This window comes from Bos grunniens, chromosome 21 (genome assembly GCF_055505025.1).
Source record: "Bos grunniens cultivar Pamir isolate PY7600 chromosome 21, Bosgru_T2T1.0, whole genome shotgun sequence".
NCBI lineage: Eukaryota > Metazoa > Chordata > Mammalia > Artiodactyla > Bovidae > Bos > Bos grunniens.
In genome coordinates this window covers 15,342,300-15,369,326 of record NC_141185.1, presented here as the reverse complement: position 1 = coordinate 15,369,326, position 27,027 = coordinate 15,342,300, and the positions used below count along the sequence as shown (strand labels likewise).

The 27,027-nt window shown below is 46.4% G+C and overlaps 2 protein-coding genes across 15 annotated transcripts in view; one reads left to right on the top strand and one right to left on the bottom strand.

Annotated features, from left to right (window-relative positions):
• Positions 1-9,428, top strand: part of TUBGCP4 (tubulin gamma complex component 4) — a 41,909-nt gene extending 32,481 nt beyond the window's left edge. For 2 of the 3 annotated variants that reach the window (XM_086363320.1, XM_086363322.1), the window contains 7 exons: positions 2,006-2,113; positions 2,519-2,657; positions 4,759-4,936; positions 5,358-5,492; positions 6,951-7,067; positions 7,691-7,830; positions 8,449-9,428. In XM_086363320.1, the coding sequence (XP_086219446.1) occupies positions 2,006-2,113; positions 2,519-2,657; positions 4,759-4,936; positions 5,358-5,492; positions 6,951-7,067; positions 7,691-7,830; positions 8,449-8,461 (830 nt within the window). In that variant the 3' untranslated portion in view covers positions 8,462-9,428. Of the gene's footprint in view, positions 1-2,005; positions 2,114-2,518; positions 2,658-4,758; positions 4,937-5,357; positions 5,493-6,950; positions 7,068-7,690; positions 7,835-8,448 lie in introns of those variants that run through there. The other variant, XM_086363321.1, reaches the window with a different exon arrangement.
• A 693-nt stretch (positions 9,429-10,121) lies between these two features.
• The window catches only part of TP53BP1 (tumor protein p53 binding protein 1), a 90,516-nt gene continuing 73,610 nt past the window's right edge, over positions 10,122-27,027 (bottom strand). For 8 of the 12 annotated variants that reach the window (XM_086363280.1, XM_086363278.1, XM_086363281.1 and 5 more), the window contains 10 exons: positions 22,038-22,309; positions 21,229-21,378; positions 20,506-20,936; positions 18,141-18,332; positions 17,510-17,725; positions 15,636-15,851; positions 12,139-12,233; positions 11,473-11,672; positions 10,830-10,975; positions 10,122-10,478 (listed from right to left, as the gene is read on the bottom strand). In XM_086363280.1, coding sequence (XP_086219406.1) covers positions 10,291-10,478; positions 10,830-10,975; positions 11,473-11,672; positions 12,139-12,233; positions 15,636-15,851; positions 17,510-17,725; positions 18,141-18,332; positions 20,506-20,936; positions 21,229-21,378; positions 22,038-22,309 — 2,106 coding nt within the window. In that variant the 3' untranslated portion in view covers positions 10,122-10,290. Of the gene's footprint in view, positions 10,479-10,829; positions 10,976-11,472; positions 11,673-12,138; positions 12,234-15,635; positions 15,852-16,547; positions 16,612-17,509; positions 17,726-18,140; positions 18,333-20,505; positions 20,937-21,228; positions 21,379-22,037; positions 22,310-27,027 lie in introns of those variants that run through there. The other 4 variants (XM_086363284.1, XM_086363287.1, XM_086363288.1 and 1 more) reach the window with 2 other exon arrangements.

Here is a 27,027-nt window from a genome sequence, read left to right as displayed (position 1 = left end):
TAAAGTAGCCTGGTGAGTTAAGAGTGTTTCCAAAGATAGAAGGCTGCTCAGGTATGCTCACACTGTTGTCACTGGGAACAGCCTCAGCTCGTGACCCTTCCTGGAAGAGGCGGTACAAGCCTTCAAACGAGTTGTTCAGTTCATCTCATCAGATTATAGCCACCATATATTTCTTTAAGTCTGTATTGAATTTGTGACAGTATTGCTTCTGTTTTGGTTTTTAGCCTGGAGGCATGTGGGATCTGAGCTCCCTTACTGGGGATCAAACCTGCATCCCCTGCATTGGAAGATAAAGTCTTAACCACTGGGCCACTGGGGAAGTCCCTGTAGCCATATATCTCTTAAGGGACATATTAGGACATTTTGTTTTGGCTGAGCGATGCAGCATGCTGACTTAGTTCCTTGACCAAGGATTGATTGAACCCCTTGGTCCCTTCATTGGGAATGCAGAGTCTTAACCACTGAACCACCCAGGAAGTCCCCATATTGGGACTTATTGCCCCTTGTTGTATTAGAACTGTTTAGGTTGTCAGTGATGGAAAATAACCTCGGTAGAAGGGGGGAATTTATTTGCTATTGTATCTGTAACTCCAGTGGGATAGGGTATTTGTTGTTGTTTTAATCACTAAGTCATGTCTCTTTTGTGACCCCATGGACTGTAGCCCACCAGGTTCCTCTGTCCAAGGGATTTTCCAGGCAGGAATACTGGAGTGGGTTGCCATTTCCTTTTCTAGGGGATCTTCCTGACCCAGGGCTCAAACCAGTGTCTCCTGCATTGAAAGGCAGATTCTTTACCACCGGGCCAATGAGGAAGCCCATGGGGATGTAGCTGGGCCTAAGAACCAGGGACTGCCAGGATTCTCTCACTGCTAGGATTGTCTGTGCCTCTTGTGTTCTGATTGCCTTCCAGTCCCTTGTGGCCACATGGCCACCAGCAGCTCCCAGGAACATAGCTCACAGCGTCTGCTGGGGGAGTCAAACCTGGTCTCTCTGGTAGCAGGTTAAAGGATTCCAGGGAAGGGGTTTTGATTAGTCCAACTAGATCGTACACCTGTCCCTGTATCAAAGAGGTCAGCCATGAAGATCTGTTTATTTGGGGACTTCCCTGCGGTCCAGTGGTTAAGATTCCACACTTCCACTGCAGGGCTTACTGGTTTGATCCCTGGGGAACTAAAATCCCACATGGGTCACAGTGCAGCCAAAGAAAACGTCTCCTTCAATTAAGTGTTCACCCTTGACTGACAGGAAGGATAACCATTCCCATTCGAACTACATGAGAGTTGGGTAAGGCTGAGTGTCAAAAAAGGTGTGGGAGAGGTAGGAGAGAAAACAGGGTTACCATTTTTCTAGCTCTATAAAACCGCAGATGTCCACTGTACTTACATAGGGCTTTCTAGATTGCAGGTGTCAGAAAACTCAATTCAGATCCCATCCACTTCCAATTCAAATTCACTTAAGCAAAGGAAAAAAGAATTTATTGATTCTCATAATTGAAAAAGCCACAGGTATGATGGCTCTAGGCAGTTTGCTCCAAGGCTCACCTGGCGCCTTCAGGGCTTGGTGTCATTCCATCTTTCGCCTCTGCCTTTTCTTCTGAAACAGGCCTCCTCGTATGGTAGCAAGATGGCCTGCAACCAAGTTCACATCTTACTGACTCCGTTTATCTCAAAAAAAAAAAAAAGAGCTGCCCTCTTTCAGAATCTGAATAGAACCTCTGGATTGGCCTGGCTTGGGTCATATTCCTATCCCTAAACAGCATAATGTAACAAGATAGCTCACCACTGGGTCACCGGCCCCCGCTGGAACTACATGGATTGTTCTGGGCCGGGGTGATTCCTCAGGGAAAACCAGGATGCTCTGATTAGCAAGAGGAGAAGGAACACTTGCTAGTCAGCAAAAGCAGCTGCTATTAGAGCTGGGCGGGCTGGGGGAGAGATGGAAAGCCAGAGGAGCTGGGACGTGTGGCAGAGCCAGGCCTCCACTCGGCCCGTGTCCTCCTTCGCAGACGTGAACGTGGCCTTCCAGCAGTCGGCGCACAAGGTGCTGCTGGACGACGACAACCTGCTCCCTCTGCTGCACCTGACGATCGAGTATCACGGCAAGGAGCACAAAGGTCTGCCTTGCTTTCACTCGCCTTCTCTGCTCCTACCGGTCATTGCCTCTTCTGCTTCCATCCACTTCTGCAGAAACCATATAATTTTGTACCTCAGAAATCACCTAATCCAGCGCCCTAATTTTACACAAAAGGGAAGTCAAGAGACGCTAAGAGACAGCCAGGCCATGGTTTTATTTTCATCATGCTACTGGAATGGTTTATAGCCGCCATTCTTTACGGCTGAAAAAAGAACCCTTGAAAGATCTCCTGCGAGAACCCCGCATGGGCATCTCCTTGCCCCCTACAAGTCCTTTTGTGTGCCCTCTCTGCTTCTCACACTGCCGGCTCAAGCGAGCGCTCATCTCTCACCTTGTTGAAACTCTGGTTCTAGATGAGCAAAGTCATCTTCTCTGTTCTTAACAGATGCTACTCAGGCAAGAGAAGGGCCTTCTCGGGAAACTTCTCCGCGGGAAGCCCCAGCATCCGGCTGGGCGGCCCTGGGTCTCTCCTACAAAGTGCAGTGGCCACTACACATTCTCTTCACCCCTGCTGTCCTGGAAAAGTGAGTATTTCTGAGTTTCTCACAGGTAATGATTATCCAACTTAATTCCACGGAAGAAAGTATCAGGAGTAGAACTGGTGGGAGCGAGAGAGCCAGCCGACAATTTAACAGTCTGTAAATCAGGGGCTGTGAACTCGGATGCCTTCAGGGGCCGGAGACAACACTAGAAAGTGAGGCTGTACATGTGATACGGCAGTGAATACTGCAATGACTGGGAGGGTCAAACCCTTAAAACCTTTTTTTTTTTCAATTGCAAAGTAAGGAGCAATTTGGGCTTCCCAGGCAGTGCAGTGATAAAAGAATCCACCTGCCAAAGCAGGAGACATGGGTTCAGTCCTGGGTTGGGAAGATCCCCTGGATGAGGAAATGGCAACCCACTCCGGTATTCTTGCCAGGGAAATCCCATAAACGGAGGAGCCTGGCAGGCAACAGCCCACGGGGTCGCAAAGAGCACGCACACAAGGAGCAATTTACAGGCTGCCAGTGTGTGGCCTCTCCTCCTCCTCCCCATCCCTGTACACAAGCCTCAACTTCTGGGGGCAGAGCAGCTTAGGGTACGAGACACTATAGACATACACTGCAAAGACAGAGCTGGTTCAGGGAGAAAACAGAGCCACAGCCCGCCCAGATGAGCTGCCCAGACTCTCTCCTGAGAGCATCTGTAGGTCCCAGTCCACTTTTCTCCTCACTTCATAGGCTCCTAACACCCTTGAAGAAATCAAGCTCAGAAGTATTTTCTTAAACATTTTATTATGAAAATTCCCTAATGTAAACAAAAGTATGGACTGTAACAAACTCCCACGGACACAGCGTCTATCTCCAGTAACCAGCCATGTCATGCTGTTTGGTTCATCTCCTCTTTTTGGCCAGAGCCTTCTAAAGCAAATCCCAGTCATCATTTCACTCCACCACTATGCAATTCAAAAAAGGAACATTTTTTAACATAACTACAAGTAGCCATTATCACACCCAGTAAAAGTAACAATAGTTCCATATTGAAGTTTCCCTTCTTACCTAAAACTTGTCTTTCTATGGTTGGGTTTGTTCAAATCAGAATCCAAACAAGGTGTATGTACTATTTTCAGTACATTGTTCCATTAGAAATAAAAATGTTTTAAAGCCAGATGGAATCAGGTTCTTACACAAGCCTCCCTGAGAATCGGTAAGAATAGGTAAATAAGCCTACTTCCACCAGGAACTGGCTGCTCTTCCCATGCATCTTCTCAATACAGGACTCAACATCAGGCAGCTGTTTTGAGCTCAGTGAGGGGAGCCTTGACTTTTTTAACTGAAGTGGAGTTGGCTTACAGTGTTGTTAGTGTCAGGTGTACAGCAGTGATTCATATTTTTCGTATTCTTGTCCAGTACAGGCTTTTAAAATACTGAATAGTTCCCTGTACTATACAGCAGGACCTTGTTGTCTGTTTTGTATACAGCAGTGAGCATCTGTTAATCCTACCCTCCTCATTTATTCCCCACTCCCCAGGGGGCCCTTAATTTTCTCTCTCCCCTGGTCTTCAGGGAGAATCACAGTAACCAAAATCCTTGGTTCCCAGCACATTCTTATTGGTCCATGCCAGGCCCTCCTCCCCTCCTTCTTACACACAACATAAAACCACTTCTAGAAGAAAATCTACTGCACTGACCCTAATGTCTGTCTACCTGTGTGGACCTTCTCAGCCCTGCTCCCTTGCCTCCCTCAGCCCTAAGTGACCACTATCCTAAACGCAATGTTTTCTATTGTGTTTATAGTTTTATAACATCTAAATATGTTCCCCCAAAGTACATTTTTTCTACTTGTTTTAAGCATTACCAAAAAGATATCAGGTTATATGTAGTCTGTGAATAAAAAAGGGAAACTGAAAAATCCTATCACTTGGGAGTCATTTTCTAATGTACAGCTAAAGTTTTTTTCATTTTGATGGCTGTGCAATTTTCCATCATAGAAATAAACCAGTTTCCCTGATCACGTTTCTAGCCATTCTGATGTCCTTCTTGCCTTCTGGGGACAGGTGGGTGGCACAGAGTCCTAGGGTCTGTCACGTGGGCGGAGGTGGGGGGGGTGACGTTTTATCTTGAATGGTCTGGTGTTCCCGTCCAGGTACAACGTCGTTTTCAAGTACTTGCTGAGTGTGCGCCGGGTGCAAGCCGAGCTGCAGCACTGCTGGGCCCTACAGATGCAGCGCAAGCACCTCAAGTCCAACCAGAGCGACGCAGTCAAGTGGCGCCTCAGAAACCGCATGGCATTCTTGGTGGATAACCTGCAGTACTACCTCCAGGTCTGCATTGTGGGATAAGAAAGGGGTAGGAAAAAAACCCAGGTTGGCAGGAGTCACTGAAGAAGAATCCTGCACTTGGTGAAAAACTGCGGTCTGAAAATCCGTGGATTGTATCACTAGGGCTGTTTCTTGGGGGGCATTTTAGAGGAAAGTAGAAATAAGGACCTTGACTCCTCATTCTCCTTCATCCACTCAACAGTCATGCTGTACATGCTTGTTGAACCTAGTTTGCTGTAACTTTTGGGATCCCACAGGACTTAACCAAGTCAATCAGTGGAGGGAATGAGGGATAGGAGGGATCTGCCAAGACACTGGAGGTTGGTAGGGACAAAGAATTTCTATTTCATTGCTCAGGCACCTTAATGTCCTTGAGTCCTTAGACTGAGCAGGGTACTAAAATGATTTGTGTAACTGTCTCAAGGTAGATGTGCTGGAGTCTCAGTTCTCACAGCTGCTTCATCAAATCAATTCGACCCGAGACTTTGAAAGCATCCGATTGGCTCATGACCACTTCCTGAGCAATCTGCTGGCCCAATCCTTTATCTTGTTGAAACCTGTAAGTAGAGCTGGCTGCTTCTAGCCTCATCACTTAGACACTTTGTCTTGCCAGGATAGGGGGAACTGTCATTCAGCAGCTTTGTGGTCTCTGTCTAAACATTTTTAACAGTTTACAATGGACAAAAACTAAGAGGGAATACTAAAAAGGAACTTAAAATGTCTTTGAATTTCTGAAATATTATACCATAGGACCTGGTGAGCAGCTATAGATAATATATGCTTACCCCTCAGAAGGAAAGATTTTTGTTTCTTGTGGCATGTGGGCTCTTAGTTCGCCAACCAGAGATCAAACCCGTGCCCCCGCTGTGGTGGAAGTGCAAAGTCCTAACCACTGGCCTGCCAGGGAAGTCCCAAGACCAAGAAGAATTTAAAGAAATTTTTAAAAAGCTTTTATGACACCATAGAAAGACTAATGAAAAGCACATAGAGTTTACTTTCTTAGCAACCTTTTGGATCAGGATGGACCAGTTTGGAACTTGTTTTCAGACAGCTAGAGTAGTGTTGTCTCTTACGTATGTGTGTGTGTGCCTGTGTACATACATATATCGTGTATCTCCTTTAGGGAGGTTATCCTCAACCTTGGCTCCACATGAGAATCTGGGAGCTTTTTAAAAAAAATCTAGGCCCCGGAGCACTTACATTAGTAGAACCCAGGTTCCAGTTGGCACCAGTCTTAGAAAGCGCACAAGCTGATTCCAGTTCAAGGATAAAAAAGGCAAAATGATTAAAAGGACCCCTAGTAGGGTTTTGTTTTCCTAGTACTTTCTGATAGAATAGTTATGCCTTATCTCTGACGGGAGCTAATCGGTCTTCCTCAGTCACACTCTTTTGTTCTGGTATTTGGGGCCATTTTTAAAGGAGAGTGAGCTCTATAGATGCCACTCTAGAGGGTTCTGTGAACTGGAAACCACCGAGAACCACTGTGACAGGGAGACTGTCCTTAGGTGGTATGAGCGTCCTTGGGGAAAAGCAGAGTATCAGAGCAGGTGATCATCAGCAAATATTTATTGAGTGCTTACTGTATGCAAGGCACTGGGGATACAAAGAGGTATACGTCGTGGCTCTGCCCTTAAGGAGCTCACAATCTAGTTGGAGAAACAGGACTTACATACATCACAGATCAGTAACAACACAGGGGCCTGAACAAACGCCAAGTGAACAGTACACATAATACAGAGAGGGAAGCAAGGGGTTGCTCAAGGCTGCAGTGGGGACGGGGGCGCCGCGGGGACGGGTACAAGCAGAGTGCCCCAGGCACGGGAGCAGCACTCAAAGCGAAGCTCAGCCTGGCGCACACTTGTGGGTCCGAGAGACGACGACGGATTTATTGTGGCGCAGGTTGAGGTTTCGTGCAGGGTCTTTGCCCACAAGGTGGGAACAGGTTAGCTCTTATTGTCCCGAATCTTTCACAGATGTGTCTCCCTTTTTCTCCTAATGCCAACTGTTTCCTGGGTAGGTGTTTCACTGCCTGAATGAAATCTTAGATCTCTGCCACAGCTTCTGCTCACTGGTCAGTCAGAACCTGGGCCCACTGGATGAGCGTGGGGCTGCCCAGCTCAGCATCCTGGTAAAGGTGAGTCAGCCTGGCCGCTGGCCGGGTGCAGCCCCGTCCAAGGGACACAGGTGGTTCTGCACGTGGGGGATCACGGTCTTTTCCCCAGTACACACACACACATAACAAGATACAAAGGTAAAAAATGTTCTATCAGTTTTTGAAGCAGAAGCAGGTATGTATGTGCTGCTTTGGTGTTCAAATGCAGTTAAGCCCCAAATGGTTTATGAAGCCACCAGATACACACTGGTTTTGTTCCTGCTTTCTAACATTCAACCTCCTTACTTCCTTGAACTAAACCCCCTATTTCACCAAGATTATAATTATCTGCCTGTAGCACAGGCAGGTCTATGTTATCTGAAAACACAGGTTCTCGCCAGCCCAGTACACAGCAGAATATAGTCATTTAAAGCTGGCTGCTAAATTCCTACTGAGAATGAGAGTACTTTCATAGGAAATTCTGTGTTCTGTGGACTCAGTACAAAGAATTCATTTTTGGAGTCGAGAAATGGGACTGTCGGCAGGCCAGTTAGTGCTGTAGGATTTTCAGGAAGACTTTTCCAACACATCCCCTTTGCCCCCTTCATCCACATGGGCTGGTAGATCTAAGAGGAATGACACAGCTTGAGCCCTTCTCTCTGCAGGGTTTTAGCCGTCAGTCTTCACTCCTGTTCAAGATTCTCTCCAGTGTTCGCAATCATCAGATCAATTCGGATTTGGCTCAGCTACTCTTACGACTGGATTATAACAAATATTACACCCAGGCTGGTGGCACTCTGGGCAGGTAAGAACAACCGCCTCTGGGGCGCTCAGTGGATTGTGTGTGGCTTTTTAACAAATTGTAGAATTCCAGAGTTGGAAAGAGACTTTAGCCATTATCTAGTCCAAAGAAAGAAAGCAAGGCTTGGAGAAGAAAGCAAGCAAGGCTTGGAGAAGAAAAAGGCTGTGTCTGATCGTCAGCAAAGATTATTTTCCAGTAGAAGTTTAAGTAAATACTTAAATTCCTGACACTGAGATGGACTTTAAATTCTTGGCTAAGTTGCGCACTGCTGTGCTGGGAGGCAGCATGGCTGCAGTTCCCAGTTCTGACGTGAGCCAGCTGCTCAGCCTTAATGCCCCTTACCCCCAGCCTCCTTGACCCTCAGAGCTTTTGCTTCTGAAAGGAGGGAACCACTGCTTCACACTCTAGTGATAAAAAAAACTCTAATAGATTCAGTGGTAGGTGGCTTCTCCAATGTCTGTCTCATTCAAAAAAGCACTTGCAGATTCCTCCTAAGTGATTTTAGCAAAAAGAGTTTTAAGATGAGATTGTCTAGATCACAGGTTGCCCCAATTCGTACTTTTTTGAAGAAAATCTCGGGAATGCATGATATATTGATGCAGCTTTTCTTTCTTTCTGTAGTTTCGGGATGTGAGAACTTCTGGTCCACAACCTGAAATAATCCCACTGCATTGTGACAGAAGATTCAAAACAAACATCCCCTTTCTCTCGCCGGCCCCCGTACATCTGCAGCTACTGGAAAAGCTCTGACTTCTCTCCTAGAAGCCATTACTGAACATCCACGGGTGCAAGTCCTTCCCCTGGTTCCTGTGTGGGAGGGGCCTCTGCCCCACCCCCGAGGAGTTCTCAACTCCTTGTAGCTTCGGCCCACCGCTGACCAGGCAAGGTCTGTTACGTTGGGAACGTTTGTTGGAGGTTACCTACTACATGCCTGGGTACTGTTCAAGCTTCGAAAGACAGCAGTAAGTTACACAGCTCAGAACATTATATGGCTCATGTGAAAAAAGGAATTATAAATAGGTCAAATACTGGATGTTACCACTGAGCAAGAAAAACACCAGGTAAGCTAGGTTTCCCCACAGACCTCCTTTCCTCTTTCAGAAATTGAAATGGAGTCTCCCATCCTTAAGGGTCTTCAGCTGTGACTCTGAAGAATTCTACCAGTAACTTCCAGTTATTTCAGACTGTTAAGAAGGTAATTCTGCTGCTGACAATGTATTTTTTTAACAAAGGAAAAAGGGTCCTTAAGGAAAAAAAAATATTAAGATTTCGAATACTGAAAGATGCAGGTCTGATTATCCCTTATTAGAAGAACCACAGGAGTAATATGCCCAGCCATCACTGATAACCATCAATCTTCATATCAGTATGAGCCAAAATAAATATGCATTGGACAACTGCCTCCAAACTGAAAGATAATTCTGGCTTCAGTGTGTAGCCACTCAATCTGGCCCTTGTCCATCCCTACATCTTCTACCACATATAGACGTTTATTCCCTGAAACTGTCAGCTAAAGATGACCCTTCCACTGCTGCCTCTGGAGCACAGGTTAGCATACTATGGCCAGCCTGTTTTTGTAAATAAAGTTTTATCGGCACACAGCCACGTTCATTTGCTTACCTATTGTCTACGGTTGCTCTCATGCCATCATAGCAAAGGTGAGTAGTAGTGACACGCCAAATGGCCCACAAAGCCTAAAATATTTACCGTTTGCAGGGGGAAAAGAAGGTGTTAGAGATTTAAGCCTTGATTTAGAGAATGAGAAGACATTTAACAGGGATGATGCTAGAAGTAGAAAAGGAACAGCTTCCGACTGTGACAGTAATAAAATTCTGACCTCTGACTAGAGCTGCTAACATTTTCAAGTGTTACCACTGTTTCTCATGTTTATCCTTGCAGCAAGTCATCAAGTTTACAGGCACCAGCCATTCACAACAACTGGTCCTTTTTAGCTTTGAGAGTATAGCACCCACAAGTCAGCTGTAAGTAAATTCAACTCTAAAGAGATTTCTGTTTCACTGCCAGAAAACTAAGATATGTGCCCAATCCAACTCAGCTTTTGGGACAACTATAATCTGCGCCTATTATAAAATCAGATTTTGGGAAGTACTGAATTTTAGACAACCCAGATTAATCTTCTGACAGTGATACCACAGAAAACTATAAAAAATTCACTGTCTTTTCTTGACCCACTGTCCTACAGCAAACAAGTCCACTTGAAAACAGCAGTTACTGTGTTTGTCTTGCTATTTGTTCTGAGATTAAGCTCAAAGAAATGGATGAAGAAATCCCAGTTACTACAACCAAAGAGATTCAACATTTATTTTATCATAAAAGTCCAGCAAATAAAACTATATACAAGATCCATGCAAGGAATCCAGTTACACACAAGACACATTTAAAACCTGGTTAAAACACAATCGCCACAACAGCAGGGAATAAAACCGGTAAGACCAAGTATCCTTAGTGAGAAACATAATCGTGTTTATATTTTGGATGCTGCTTGAATCCAATCCTCTCCCCAACAATGAGGCACTGGATCACCCACTCTTGTGACACCACAGGGAGCTGCAACGCTTCAGCACACTTCAGCACCGAGGCTGGGCATGAGGGGTCCGTCACCACCACGTCAAACACCCCTAAAGCAATATCTGCAGGGGAAGGTGGACGAGGAAAGGAGACTCAATTTAGCCCTCCAGTAAAAAGACAGGTAAGCCTTCTCACCAGTATGTCCCACTCTGCCCAAATTAAATCCCTTCAAGTCAAACACGGTGCCACTGATCACAAGCACAGTGGAAAGCTGTGCTCACTGCATGCTGGCCTTCTGTTCAGCAAGTACACAGTGGACACCAAGAGGAGCACCAACAGCCCAGTGCTTCACTCGCGGTGGCTCACCTCGTGAAAGCACTATTGTGTGTTTCTGTCAGGCCTGAGACTTAGAGCACCAGGCCTCAGAGCTACAGACATCCTTGGCTCAGTAACAACACACACTTTCCAGGTACCTTTGTTATGGGCACTTGAATGGTGCTGCTTCACAGAGGCTGCCCCCCCAGTCATGAGGATCTCGGACCAAAGCTCCAGGAAATTCTGCTGTTGGTCTGATACCAAGAGTACCTTCAGATTCTGGAAAGGGTTTTCACGGGGTTGCCTATGGAGGAGTCGGAGAAACAGCATGATAAATAATACCCAACAACAGCCTTTCTGCAGAGAGACTCGGGTACATGTGAATGCTTTCAAAAGCCCTGCTGAGGGTGTCACCCCCTTCCCTCTTTCTTTGAATGATGTGTCTTCTCTGGGATCCTGACCTTCTAATCTACCCCTTCTGATTTCCAGATTTATCCTGAGCCCCAAAAATCAGTCAAATCACGTTCCTGGGTCTATATTTTTAAGCTTAAAACTTAGTCCCCTCACCTGACAAGTTGAGAATATTGAATCTACATGAAAATCTCACGTTTTTAAAAAGGTCCCTAACCATATACTCTAGGAAAACAAACTAAATTACAAAAATAATCTCAAACCCAAATTCTGTCATGTATCCTATGATTGTTCCAGTTTCTAGAAATACTTACTTTCCCACAGATTCTTCCCCTCTGGAAGCTTGCATTCTTCCTGTCTGCTGTTCTAGACAGGCTCACAACTACTCACCAATCCAGAATCCTTTGCTCCTCAAGGCTGTACCCAGCTGGCAGCAGGTAATTGCGGTAATTCTGGAGCTGGTTGGCATGGCAGCTGTCATGGACCCAAACATGAGACACACAAGGAATCCCACTGGCAAGGCACAGGAAGTACTTCCGGGTTCGACAATGCTGATCCGCAATTAGGAGACACTGGTAGGCTGTGTTACACTGGAAGAAAAGGCATAAAACCAGTGGGTCTGGTGATGACTATGGAAAGCTGCTTAACAGCTTCCTTAATGAGTCACAGAAAACAGAGTTGAACACCTCCCGATACTATCCAAAATGTGACTGAGTCTGTTCTCCTACCCAAGTAGCTTCCTGCCTCACCTGCAGCTTTCTGGGGGTCTAAGTCCTCAAGGGACAACCACACCCCATATATTTAGCCAGTACCATGAAAAAGATTTCTGTTAAACACAAATTTTCATCTGCTTTTGTCCCAGCAACAGAACCAATGCTATTAAATGTAACCCAAGATTCTGACTTCTCTTCCTTGTACACAGTAAAAGTTCTATTTTATGCAACATTTTGGCAGTGTCTCAGTTCCCAAAATCTCTACCATCCAGCCGCTGCTCAGTCCAGCAAGTGGACTTGCATTACTGCCTCCCCTGGGAAGCTACACAAAGGAACGCCTTACCTGGGCTTCATTGAAGTCTTCGAGAATGTAGCCAGCTCCTGCTCGAAGCTGGCATTCTGTGTACTGCTTGTTGAAAGGAGGAATTTCTAAATATTCTATTAAAAAACATAACCAAGATTGATAATCACTACCAGTTGGTTCATTTGCTACTCTGACTGCTTCTTACTGTCCTCTTTCTTACTTCCCAGTTACCTCCACAATACTGTATCCCCAAAACAGGTAAAGGGCTTCCCCATGGGCCAGAAAGACCTGTCACGAGGCCTATGAAATGCTGCTCAAAAAAGGGACAGGAGCAGGAAGGGTGGGGAAGATGAGAAATGGAGGCAGGTCCTAGGCCTGAGAACAGCAAAGGTCTCTGCACCAAGATCGCGCCCAGGGACTGCGCCTGGGGACCAATGCACCCACTCCCCACCCTGCTGCCCTCCAGCCTGAGTAACCCTTACCATCAGCAAGTTCTTCCTGCTGTCTGCCCTAATCTCTCCTGCAGACTAAGCCTATTTCCTCTAATTCTGCCTTCTGTGGAGATCAATGGCCAATTAGCACTTTTTATAATAAAGCCTTCAAATGTGCCCTTCATCCACATTTTACTCCCTATCCAGTAAAACTCTGATAAACCAAAATGCTCAAAGAAAATGGGGTTTGTAAAATATAATTAACTGGAGGTTAGCCAGAAGGGCCTAATTCAACCTTTTATTGCAAACTATCTACCTCTGACGATCCTGAAGTAGCTCAGGACACTGAACATCAGTGACTGCTCTACATTCTTGAGAGTGAAGCAGAAGTTATGAGAGATGAGGCTGAAGCTGTAATGACCCTAGGCAATTAGAAATTGCTTCTTTTGACCAATATCTGAGACTTTTCTTGTCATCTGCTCCTCTCATATATAAATAACACTTAAAAAAAAAAGACACTAGAGATTTTATTGAATTAGAGTTTGGAGAAATTTAAGTTCTAATGGACTTATCACAAATAAAAAAAAAAAATCAAATGTATAAAAAGTTCAGTGCCAGGACCACTCCCTCCCCCAACTCATACCTGAAGGAGAACCTGCTGGAACAGAACCCCCGCCACCAGAGGCTGCCCCACCCTTTGGGGCCCTCCCTGCCAGAGCTGCTCAGGCAGTATTGAGGCCCTAAACCCAAGCCTCTGCTCAGGTCTGACTGACCAGCCTATTTGCTTCCGTTGCTCTTTTCTTGATTGAGCATTCTCCATATTCTTGTCAGAATGAAAACTCAAACTAGAAACTAATTGGCTGTAAGAAACCCAGAATCCAGCAAGACTATTTCTCAGTTTTGCCCTGGCATCCTTGGCCCTTATCAATAAATCATGTCACACTTTTTGGCACCAACACTCTACTGCTGAGTCACTGCCAAGACCCCCAAGGTCCTTTATTTTTCTCATGACTATTTTATGTCTACTTATCTAGAACTGTTTCTAGTCCTGACCTGTTTAGCTTTTAATCCCCATCTGTATTTCCTGCATTTGTGTAATCAAATATTACCCTACCTCAGCAGTCCATTTCTACCTTTTCTCAGTTTGGATTTAATTTTATTTCTGACTGCATGAGTGGCCCTGGTCAATCAGAGGCTAAAATGAACAGATTTTTACTGCATCATTTGAATCAAGGATGAAGGTACCTAACTCTGAAGTCAATCCCTGTGGCTGATGGGTCCCTAATAATGTGCCACCTAACAAGATCAGATGCCGTATTCTTAACTCGTTACTAAATACGTCTCACAAGATGGATTCAAATATTTTACTGAGCTCCTGATACAAATAAAAGAGATTCCTGGTTATCTGCAAGACATATCACATAGTTTCTTAAAAGCTAATTAGTAAAGGACTGTTCTGATACAAATGTCCCCTGCTTCCTGAGATCATGGAATCTCTAAAATATACTATATACCAAAAATATCAAAGATTCTGGTACTGCTGGAGCAATGTGTAAGGATAAAGGAGCAACATAAAGCAGACATTCATCGTAACTACATTTTCCACAACAAACATGGCCTGCTCCCTCTAAAAAAAAGGTCCAAATTCCTCCTCACTTGAGACAAAACCTATCCCTCACTCATGCTTTATAAGAATGAGATTAAAAATATCTGATATATCTGCAAGAGGGGATGGAAGGAATTCTCAGGTTTATAAGATCTCATGCAGGCTCATAGATTTTTAAGGAATCTGACAGTCTGCATCTCATACCAAAGCAAGTTTTCTTAGGCGTTCTGTATCAATCAACAAAACATCTGGAGAGCTGCACTGTGAAGTCCCAGTCTAGGAAAGGGCTAGGAGCGTGCTGGAGAATGAAGATTAGAGTCCAGCAATATTGTGAAAGCAAAAGAAAACAAGACCACAAGCATGGTTCTGATACCCTGACACACCCAATCACGATCCAAATCACACTAAATCCTTAGCTAGGAAACCCTTCACATACCTGCATTCTGTCTGAAAAACTAGGCCTAGATCACACTTACTCTTGAAACCCATCCACTGGACACGTGCTCTCACACCCTAAAGCCTCAATACTGATAACCATTTGTGTATCTCCAGATAGTATACACTTCAACCGCAATTCCCTGACCACCCTCCCCATGTCCCCATACAGATCTCCACAGAGCTGTGGCTGGTGAGATGTAGTTTTGGTTAATTAGGAAAATCGGCCACACACCTGAAGTGCCAATCCCAGATCTACAGCTGGTGCTGTCTTCTGATAACCATGTTCCCCAATTCGATTTCCCTCCTGCAAGGCCCAGCGCTGGTGAGCGGTCTAACTTATACAACATTGTTCCACTTGGAGTGTCAGCCCCGGCAGACACACACGGATACTGTGCTGCCGTCACTTAATTACAATGTATGTTTGTACCTGCCCAGCTTTCTCACCTGGATCACACACTCTTTAGACAGGTGAAATAATTTTTACCTCTCCCCACTGCAGCCTTCACTCAGACCCTAAGAGACAACCCAGATGCAATGTGTAAGGTTTAAGGTTGAAGAGACATACAAGAGGTGAAAAGGCCTAGAGGCTGCTTCTCTGAAATCACCTGGGACCCTGAGCCCACCCTTCCTAGTCTGACACACAGACTCAAGGGAACGAACTTCATTCCCACATGTCTTCTTGGGCCCAGAGAAAACCAATGGGAAGGGTGGCAGGGCATTCAGAAATCTGACTGTACTGCACAAAATGGAGTCTAAGTCCCAAGTCCACCATTACTGTGGATAAAAAGCAATTATTTGACCGCTCCTAGCTTGTTTTCTCATCTGTAAAATGGATAAGACCTATCTCCCATCTGCCTCTCAAGGACTATTTTGAGGAACTGCTACGAGAAATTCTCTGAGAGTAGTCTATAAACCACAAAGCAAGCAGGGTTAAACTAGTTTTCTCTGACTCTGACTCCAGTTGCCACGGGCCCTGCCTCCTCGACATGGTTCGTAAAGTGAATGGAAAGGAAGGACGAGCACATGGGTGTGAGAGCCCCCAGGGCTTCTTAGGGCCTTACCCTCCTCTTCCTCGCTGCTTCCTGTAGGACCATCTGGCAATTTGGAGCGGCTAGCCAACTTGTCGCTGGTCGTGGCCATGGTGAGGAGGAAGGCATAGCCCAGAAACAAGGTCTTGTTGAGGGGCAGAGGCCCTCTCTGCTCTTCCAGGGCAGAGGGCTCACCCAGGTTGTCGCCACTCTCACAGGGGCTCACAAACTCTCCTGCCCCCACCGCACCTGGGAAGGACAGAGGCACAGGGTACAGACCGTGGCCTGGGCACAACAGGGTGGGCAGGCAATGCCTGCGGAACTTTTTTGAGCTATTAACCAAAGACCATCCTATGGCCAACAACCTGAAAACAAACTCACAAGGCAGAGGGCAGTCCAGTGGTTAGAACTCCATGAATTCATTGCCAAGAGCCTGGTTTCAATCCCTGGTTGGGGAACTAAGATCCCGCAAGCCATGCCACTTGGCTCAAAAAAAAAAATTTTGTTTTAACAGTGCAGAGGAATTCTATGTATTTAAATTTTACAGTCATAACAATGTATACATTGTTTTCCCAACTAGCACTGTTTTTATAGAGCCAAATCAAAAACTTCTGAAGTCACCTGAAGAAAAGGTGATTCTAACACAAAGTAAAAGTGAAAAATGACTGGAAACCTTCAGCCCACATTCCCTGCCTAGTGCTTTGAGGCAGCCTTTAAAAAGGTGGGTTCATTTAAAAGAAATGTCCCCAGCAGATACTCCCCCCGTCCCTGACCCTCACCAGAACAGTGCACAGAATCCTTGGTAATAAAGTGCTTTTACATGTCGACAGAACCGTATCAACCAGTTTCCAACACCTGGGAGTGGGACGTGAACCGGCCAGTCCAGGACTCCCAGAACACCCATGCTTGGTGCCCCAGGAAGTCCTCGAGGAAACAAGCAAATACCTGGCATGGAGAAGCCGAATCCTGGCTCATTAGGAGGCTAAGATGACAGTCAGGTTATGCCTCCCTAAAACAAAACCAGCAGCAAGAGAACAGTCTGATGTAGCATGCACAAGCCTGGACTTCACAGCCAGACTGCCTAAGTCTGATTTCTGGATGACTGTGTCACCTTGGGAAGTAAACCAACATTCTGCCTTAGATTCTTCAACTAAAAAATGAATTCCAGCACCTGTAACTCACAGACACTGTATGAGGTAAAATGTATGAAGCACTGAATTCCATGCCTTACATACCCTGAACCAGAGCAGAGATATTTAGATACGGAGAAGACACAGGAAACAGAAGTGCCAGGCGCCAGGACATGCGACGACAACCAACTTCCTCAGTTTGCTAGACTAAGACAGCGCCCTGGGGCAGACACTGCAGACCCTGCCTCTGTGTCTCCAGCATCCACAGAGGCCGCGGCTGGGTCACAGCAACACCCAGTGAACAACAGATGGACTGAACTTCTATAAACACGCAGCTTGAGGGGCTGGAAAGGGGTTGTTTGGGGGTTAGTGTGGAAAGGGGAGACACAGGCTAAGGTAGCAGCTTTTAATAGGACATGTGGGAAAGCCAGAGGGCCCTGAGCATAAGGGAGGGGGCAGCAGAGCTTCCAGAGGAAGACAGTGCCAGATAAAGGAAGAGGTCCAAGAAAAACTGCACCTCCTGTGAGTCTGCCTAAAATCCATTACATTTCTTCTCCCTCCCAGAACCAACACAGGCATCGAGGGATGCTTCCCATCAAAGCCTGCCTTCCTTTCTGGTACCAGACTGGGCTCTGCTGGGAGATGGAGAGGTGGGCGTGTGCGGGCGCCGACTCCGTGATCAGGAAGGAGCCCCTGCTTGTGCCAGGCTCCACCTCTCCAGCAGCTGACCCTGCATTCCGAGGTCTGGGGGAGAACAGGGTAAAAGGGAGCACTCACCAGGTTTCACAGTGGCAGATTTCCGGCCTCGCTTGGCAGGGGACCGCTCCTCTTCAGAAGTGACAAGCTTTCTTTTGCCCGAGGGGACCCCCGTGGCGGCACGAGGGCTCTCTGTGACCTTTCGGGTCGGGGTTGTACTGCTGCTGCTGGAAGTGGTGGGGGTGGCTGGGGAGTTGATGTTACTTCGCCGTTTCCGTTTTCCTTCCACCAAATTGTCTGCGATACAATGAGCCAAAGGCAAGTCATCTCCTATGATGGTCTGAGGCCATGACCTCTAAGAAGCTGATTGCAGCCTGATTTAAAAACCACCACACCCTCTCCTCCACCTCCCACATGAGCAGGAAGCCTCTGCCAAGGCCACCATATTTTCTGTTTCAGCTTCTGCCATGACTAAAGTGTGTTTGGTCCTTTATAGAACTGGGGAAGCCAGAAAAATCTGAGGACTTACTATTGGGTCCTGGCAAGAAAACAAGAGATATGCAGTGGCTCCCAATATGAGAGTTCATTTCCATCTCATAAACCACAAAGGAGTAAGACTGAGGGAAGCTTTACAAACTGCTCGAAAGCCACCACTCTGCCCACAAGCAGGCCAGGGGTCCGTTGGCAGTAGTTCAGGAAGCCAGGGTCTTACCTAAGCTGATGTCTGCTGCCTTGGTGAGGGGCGTTACTGCCTCATACGGGCCCAGGCCATACTGCTCTCTCAGCCTGTTTCCTTGCTCCAAGGACAAGATGACAGCCATCCGCTTATACCACTTCCTTTGGCCCTCTTTTTCAATACTGTAGTACAGCTCTCCAGACTCCTTCCTGTGCCCTTTTACCACTCCTGGGTGAAGGGGGAAAAAAACAAAAAAGCAGCTTGTTTAGGTTGCTCGGCATCTATTCAGAGCAGGCCTGAAGCAGGGAGTCACAGGAGGTCCAAGAGAGGGCTGAGGTTAGGACTGAGCAAACTCCTAGCCGTCAAGCCCACACACCACCACCACTCAGGGATTGGAACGTGAAGGTTCCCAGCAGCAGGAACCCTCTAGTTATAAAATTGTTTCCTAAAGCCAGCCTTTATGGGTTGTTAGCAATTCAAATGGTTCTCAAAATGAAATGCATGTGGTTTCTTAATGGTCCCATTATAACTTACTAAACCTTTCCTTCTTCGTTTGTTTGGAGGCTGGGTGATAATTCTTGAGTTAAGTCACAGATGAAAGATGACATCATTTCAAGAGAAAGCACGAGTCTGTGTAGCAAAATCGAAGTAGAAATACAGAGCAGAGAAAGGAAGGAAATCAATCCTGCCTCTCCTCCATTATCTGCTTCTCTGATCTTGCTCTGATTCGGGACCTAAAGACAAGGCCTCCAGACTAAAAGGAACTCAGTGTGGGGCACAAAAGCACATTGGGCTAGAATTCAGGAGACCTGAGTCTAGGCCTAATTCTGCTGCCACCAAGCTGTGTGATCGTGGGCAAGACCCGTTTCCAATGCTATGAAAAAGATACCTATGTAAAGATAAATACAAATATAAAAACAGGGCACTAATGTGAATACTTTCTCATTTCTATGAAGAGAAAAATCAATGTATTCTCTCCTGTTAGCCAGTGCTTGAATGAAGGGCTAACAGAAACCCAGAGCATGTACCAAGGGGGAAAAAAAAAAAGGAAGAAAGCAGGCCTTGGTTCTCTCCTTATCTCTGCCACAGAGTCACTCGCTCTGCCCTTGCTTGTTCATCTCCTGGCTTAAATCTCTACCACCACACTAAATCCTCAAGAGCACAAAGAAGGCCAAGGTCAAGAATACCCTTCACACTCATGAAGAGGCCTAGTCTAACACCCGCAGACAGCCTCAATAAATGGGGCCGAGTCCCCTTCCCCTGAATGGCACAACGCACGCAGGATAGAGAACTGGCTCTGTCTTAAGAGGGCCTAACATGGACTTCCAAGAGAGGCTTTACACTGGAAAGAGAAACAAATACATTTGACACAAACAATGTAAGTCACAGGCCATAAAAGATCTCAATCCATGTGCTACTGATGCTAAGTGAAGCTAAGTGTTACCCAGAACTAGAAGGTGAGGTGGTTCATTTAACAATGAAATAAAGCAGCAGACAGCAAACCACTGAGGAGTCCAAACACAACAAAGTCTGAAGAGACTTCAACTGACGCATTTTTGCCCACTGTACCCAATCACTGTTCCAAACAACCCTCATTAAAGAATGTTTTTAATGACAAACTCAATGAAACATGTATCTCCAAACCACCTCATAGAAAAGAGGCAACACATTCAAAGAATGGACACATGAAAGGTAGACATCCCAGAGACACCCTCTGGCTGTCGCCCACCCCCCTCCCACACACAATGCCGTGAGAAGGGCATGCACTACCGTCGCATTCTTTTCAGAAACTCATTAATGCCAACCTAACCAAGAGAAAACAGGAGACAAACCCAAACTGAAGGACAGTCAAAAAACACCTGACCCAGTACGTACTCCTCAAAACTGTCAGGGTCATGAAAAACAAGACAAGGTTCAGAGATTGTTACAGATCCGAAAACAAAAGACATGTGAGGAGTAAAGGCAGCACAGGAATCCTGAACTGGATCCTGGAACAGAAAAAGGACGTGGAAAAGCTGGTGAAATCCGTGTGTCAGGAATTGAGTTAACGGTATAGTGCCAAGGCAGTAGTCTTCATCCTGACAAAGGTGCCAGGTTAACGTAAAATGCTGACAACAGGGAAAGGGGAACGCTGGCTGAGGGGCACAGGGGACGTCTCTATGCTATCAGTACTCTGCACGTGGCAGATGCTGTGTGTATATACATTTTTTCCAAACTACGGAGTTTATTCAAAAATAAACAAGGGGAACAAAGAACAACAAAGCAGCCAGGGGTGAGAGTAGGCCGTGTCGGGAATGAAATTTCTGACTGGAGGGCACAGGAGAGCACTGAGGCTGGAGTGAGTGCTGCTGGTGGTGGAGGGCCGCGGACGCGTTAGGAGGGCTCTGGCTTCTTCCAGTACCTGCACTGAAATACTCATCCTCCGAGAGGGCGGTCACTTCCGTGTCCAGGGGGATGGGGTCACACAGCAGGATGTCTTTGCCCAACACGTCACACTCGTACCCATCGTCAAAGAGCAACTTATACTTCCCAGCTCCGACATCTCGTGTGATTTTTCCAGAGTAAAAATAGCCATTGGATGACCACTTGGCTACAACACGGAGCCCTACAAAGCTGTTCCCTGGAGAGGAGGCATCTAAGCCATCTGAAGGGCCAGCAGCAGTCTGGAATGGAATCTCGGGAGAGTCGCTTCGACGCAAAGCACCAGCACCCGAGTCTGCCCGTCTGCTGGAGTCTGGCGCTCGAGGCACGATACGGGTGAAGGATTTATCATCCGGCGACATGCTAGGTGAAATGTCCTCTATGCCCAAGGGGCCAGGCACAGCTGTTTCCCTAAAGTGAGATAAGAGACAGGCGAAGGCAGTGAGAATGAGCCAAGGGCAGTAGGATCTATCAGTTTCCCCACTCCTCTGTCCGTGGTCTCCAGCCCGTTCGCTGCTAACCCCATCGCAGGCAGAAGCCTGGTGTCTCAGGGGCCTCACTCTGATCCCGGCCCACTCCCCAGTCAGTGTGGGCCCCTCTTCTCCCTCCTGACACCCCACATACTCTCTGCTCCCCTCTCTTCTCTCTACTCCCTTTTTTCTGAACAAGTCACAGACTAGTGTATCTCACACTACCCGGGTACCTGGTTCCAGTGGTCCGAGAAGGCGGGCGGCCCCTTCGCCCGCGCCCACGAGGTGTGACTGGAGCCTTCCCTGCCTGTCTGATGCCAAGGCCCGCATCACCATCCTCCTCACACACTGGCGTCCCTGTCTGACTGACCCCTTTTCTAGGACTAGAGAATGAAGACAGGTTAGTCTGAGAGCGCCTGCTACCGGATCCTTCTTCACAGTCTCCCCTTGGTCCTCAGACTACATGCCAGGCCAGCAAGGCTGAGCCTCCAGGGCAGCAGGAAGCTGGTCCACACACCCACCACCAAATTAGCTGGGAGCGGGAGTTAGGATACCAAGTAAAGGGCATCCTTCTACACTCCAGTCTAGACCCTCCTGACAAAGCTTCCTACTGCTGCCCTCAAAAACAGCACATCCACTCCTGCCCTGCCTTCTCTTGTACTTCAGGCTCTGGGTACCTGTAGAGGAAAACAAAAAGCTAGGGAACGTGTCAGGTTGGGGCCACTACCCCGAACTTCCTGTGCTCCCAACCAAAACACCCACAGGCTGCAGAAAGTGGGGGGCGGGGGGCAGGAGCCTGGGCCAGCATTCCCGAGGCCCCTCACCTGTTTTCCACAGTTTCTCAGGAAGTCTACCTCCCACAGGGCTCCACCCTACCTCCCATGCAAACCCCAAACAGGAGAGGAATGAAAAGGGGTGGAAGAGGAGTTGATCGATCCTAGGAGGATGGCGGGACTTTCCGCAACTCCCCTTTTCCCATGATATTAACACGTCAGCAACCCTGCCCCTGCGGTGGCTCTCTCTCTGGAGACCCTGTCTGCACCTCAGCTTTCCTGGGCCTCCTCGGGAGCTGGGCAAGGCAAACTCGGCAGGTTCTGTCCCGCTGGTTTTCCCTTTGAGCTGTCCGGCTCCTCTCCCTGAGCTGCCGCTGCTGTGCATGGCAGACAGGCTCGTCCCACTTGACGTGCGGTGTAAGCTGGACGCCTTTGAGGAGAAGGAGCTGATGTCCCCCAGGTCACCCGAGGAGCCGCCGGTCTGTGAAGGGGAGACTTCCGTTTCACACTCCTGACACTCTACGATCGGCTCTTCGGTCTCCTGCCGGAAGAAAGGGGTATAACGGCTTAGAAACGCCACAAGAACATAATGCTCCTGTGATGACTGGATAGTCCTAGATGGCAAGAAATTTCAGTTTAGAGAGTTGGGAATTAGGAAAGAACTTTCTGGAATAATGGAAATGTTCTGTATCTTGCTTTGAATAGTTGTGACATATTGTCAAAACCACTGAACTGCACATTTAAGACCCGTGCATTCTATAGGGAATATATACTTCAATAAAATAAATAAACAAAGATGGTACTAGATCAGGAGGAGGGGGCCTCTATTACCTGGAGCTAAGTTAAATTCTCTTTTTACTGGACAAGTTCACAACCTTTGGCTGCTGAGATGCCAGCAAGGATTCCAACGCAGAGAAGAGAGGTAACGCCCTAGGTGAAGGAAGGCAGGGAAGCTGGCAGGTTAGAGGAGGAGAAAGTGTGGTCAGGAGCCCTTCTGGGTACCTGATTACAGCAGTGGGTAGCCTGACAGTTGTTTCAAATTAGGTATTTCAATACATGATTAAGGAAATTAAAAATCACAGGCAAAAACTGATATATAATGGTATTACTGTTTATAAAAATGAAGACCAAAAAGATAGTAAGCAAAATATTTGAATTTCTGATACCTACAGAGGACAGGAATATCAAACTGACTCTATCTCACTCCCGTGCCTGCTTTGATGAACTGGTAGTGGTTGCCTGGAGCTCAGTCTGAAGCAGCTTCTGAAGCTAATCCCCAGGCTTAATAAGGAAAGGTTCTAGAACCAACCAGCAGTGTCCTCTCTCGGCACAGAACTGAGAGATTATAGGGCACCTGTAATCTGCCCACCTGCCTTCCTCCTCTAGACTGTCTGTGCATGACCGTGCTGCTGCCAGAGAGAAGATGGGAGAGACAGAGGACAGACCACCCCCCCACTCCCCTCAGAGAGTGTACTCTCTCTCTGGGAGATGGTACTCAATGTGCACAGGTGCACACATTTAAATACTACTACTGACTGAATGATTATGTTTGACTACTCCTTTCTTGAAAATCTCTTCTCTAAAATCTATAAAGTCACTCTTCTTTTCATTCTACCTGTTTAGCTAGCTCTACTTGTTTTTGACTCCTCTTCCTCAGCCTATTCATTTTAAATTAGTATTTCCCAGGAGTCTGTTCTCACTTCTCTCCTCACTCTTCGTGTTTTCCTTGGCCAGTCTTACACGACTTATTCTGACCTGTCTACCAACAATACCATGATGACTCAGCTCTAAGCTCTCAGATATAAATGCCTCCTGAACTCTTACCCTTGGATATACCAGGGACACCTGTATCTTAACCCCTCTAAAACTCAAACTCCTCTCCATTTCCTTGCCTTCAATGAACCCTGGACGTCCCCAGTGCCTCTCATATCCCCTGAAGCTCTCTGTAGCAGGGGCTGATTTTCCTTAACCAAACCTCAACCCCTGGTTGGGGAACTGGATCCCACACGCCACAGCTAAAGATTCTGTGTGCAGCAACTAAGACTCTGCACAGCTAAACAGATAAATAGAAATAAATATTAAAAAAAAAAGAATTTGGAGATGAGAGGCCTCCTTGCTCCCCATTGTCATTAACAGATCATTTCTACCTCCCTACTTCTTGCTCCTACCAAACCATTATCTGTCGTTCCATACTCACCCACATCCTCCCAATCCCTCTCATGCATGAACACCTTACACCTGGTTCAAAGCCTCCCCATCTCCCATTTCCATGATCATTTTTGAGGCTAACAACCAACAGATGACCCATCCAGCAACAAGCTTTCCCGATCTAATCACACCATTAACCTTTTCCTCTCCTCTACCCCAGCATCTGCATTCACCAGTGTCATTACCAGAACTTGCACCATCTCCAGAAATCTCATCCCTCTCCACTCACCATCTCCTATTCTAGCCAGGTATGAGTCAGCACCATCTGCCAAGGTCACTGAACTAAAGCATGTGTTGGGAGCCCAGAACTTAAGTCAACTCCTTCTCGTGAACATAGCAAGCGAGCAGGGGCAAGACCAGTCCAGCAGGCTGGGACTCCAGGCGGCTCCTCAGTTGGAAAGGAGACCCAAAGAGCAGCAGCGACCTACACCTGCTTTTGCAACTGTTTAGAAGTTCAGGTCTTGTTCTTATAATGACTTGGGTCCAGGCTCCAAGTTGGCCTGTTAAGATCTTTTTAATGTATTTGCTTATTCTTTTTCCTGTGTGTCCCTCTTACTAGATTCAGAGGCCACAGTAAGAGTAGTAACCATCTTCTTTCCTGGATTTATCCTCCAAATAGCACAGTGCCTGCCACAAAAGTGGCTCTAAATAAATATTTACTGAAGGAAGGATCTTCTCTCGTAAACCTGTGTCCTATTTATATTCTCCCAGTAAACGGTACCACCATCTATCTGGGCTCCCTGATGGTTCAGTGGGTAAAGAATCTGCCTACAATGCAGGAGACAGAGGAGACATGGGTTCGATCCCTGGTTAGGCAGAGTCCTGGAGGAGGAAATGGCAACCCACTCCTGTATTCTTGCCTAAAAAAATCCCATGGACAGAGGAGCCTGGTGGACTACAGTCCAAACAGTCGCAAAGAGTAGGACATGACTGAACAACCCTAGCAGAAAGCCCAGGCATCATACATGGTTCCTCCCTCTGCCATCATCCCTGCGATCAGGAATTCAGCAGCCCATTAATTTCACCTTCTGTATGTTCTGTATGTATTTTACATCTGCTTCATGCCTCTCAATCCCTGCTGCTACTGCCCTAATTTGACACTCACTGCCTCTGGTCTAAACTTTGCCTCTAATCTCTCCTGTTCCAATCAACTCTTACACTGCTCTGATTAGACCTTCCCAATATGCAAATCTGAGCATATCATTCCTTTCCCCCAAATTCTTTAAAGGCTCTCCATCACATACAAGATAAAAATCTAAAAAAAAAAAATCAAAGATAAAAATCAAAACTTTGTTCTGTGGGATACGAAGCCTCGTGCTCTGGGCCCTGAGCAACCTCAAGAGCATCCACTCTCCTCAGTCCCACCCTTTCGTTCTTGCTGCATCCTAAATATTCATTAAGCACGCCATGGAGTCTACAACACGTGCAAGCTTCTTCACTCTGCCTGCAGCGTCCTCTGCCCCTGCCCCCTCTCCGCCCCACTGCTGAGCACATGTCTGCTGAGGCCTCTCGGCCACCTTCAGGCCCGCTCACAGGCTCTGCGCCCTCTTTCTAACACAGCTTTCCCACCTCTCTACTGCAGCGACCACAGTTCTGGATTGCTTGCACGCCAAGTGTAAGCTCCTAAGAGAATAGGGACCCTGTCTTTTTATCTTCATAGTAGTGATAGGAACACAGCAACAGAGAAGATGCTGGTAAATAAATGAATAAAAGATGATAATCAAAGGCTACAAGAGATGAGGGAAAGTTCCCAGAATCCTCTGACCTTGACCTGTGCACCTTCACATCTTTAGCCTGGCTACCAACTGGACTGTTCCCACCTGTGTTCTCTTTACATTCTGCCTCTGTGCTTTTGCCCGCCAAGGCTTCTTTTTAAATGCAATGTCCTTTCCCTGAATCTCTCAATATCTAAAACCTTCAATGTTCAACTGGCCCTCACCCGAAGGATTTGTCAAAATTCCCTTCAGACAAGTTTCTTCCTCTTCTCAACTCCTACATAGACCTTCCTTTTGACACATGTCCCTTTCACTCTGAGAGACTGCACACTGCAGCAGTCAGGAAGGCAGGCTCTGGAATCAGACTGCCTGGAATAAATGCCACTTCCTCTGTTTATTAGCTATACAGCATTAAGCAAATGAGTTTAACTTGCTATGCCTCAGTTTCGTGAGTGCAAAATGAGAATAATATTTACTTCATACCTTAGTTGTGAGAATTAAATAAGTTAAATCACTTAAAAGTCCTTAGAATAGTGCCAGGCATATAGCCAGTGACCAATAAATGTTCAGTTCAGTTAGTTCAGTTGCTCGGTCGTGTCCGACTCTTTGCGACCCCATGGACTGCAGCACACCAGGCCTCCCTGTCCATCACCAACTCCAATAAATGTTAGCTGCTATTATTATTTTATTTAGTTATGGCAGTGTTTCCCAAACTATGTAACACAGGGATATAATAAACATTACTGTAAAAAATGTTCAATGGTCAAATAAGTTTGGGAAGTTCTGGGTTACACAATAAAATAAATATCTTTACTCTAAGACTTCTTAAGGTCTTTAATGTAATATGCACTGTGAATTCCCACAATGGGGGAAGGCATGGTTACAGTTCTTGGTGTTTTCTCAAACTTAATATTTATGACCATGGAATTTTTTTCCCTCTCAGAATATCTAATAAGCCTACTGTTTCCAGATATATACTTTACAAATCATCATAAATGAAATAATGAAGTAATATGTGCGACACTTAAAATAGCACCTGGCACAGACTTCAGTGTAGACTACAACAGTTACAAAAACTTGTCATGAAAGCAAACTGTTTTTCTGTAAAGCTGCTAAGTTCGTAATTTCTCCAAAATAGTAATAACACTGAAAAAAATTTTGTAAACATAAAATTGAAAGTAGCGTTCCAGTTCAAGATGGTGGAGTAGAGGAACATGCACTCATCTCCTGCGAGAGCACCAAAATCACAACTAGCTGTTGAACAACCATCGACAGGAGGACGCTGGAACCCACCAAAAAAGACACCCCACACCCAAAGACAATGACGAAGCCGCAG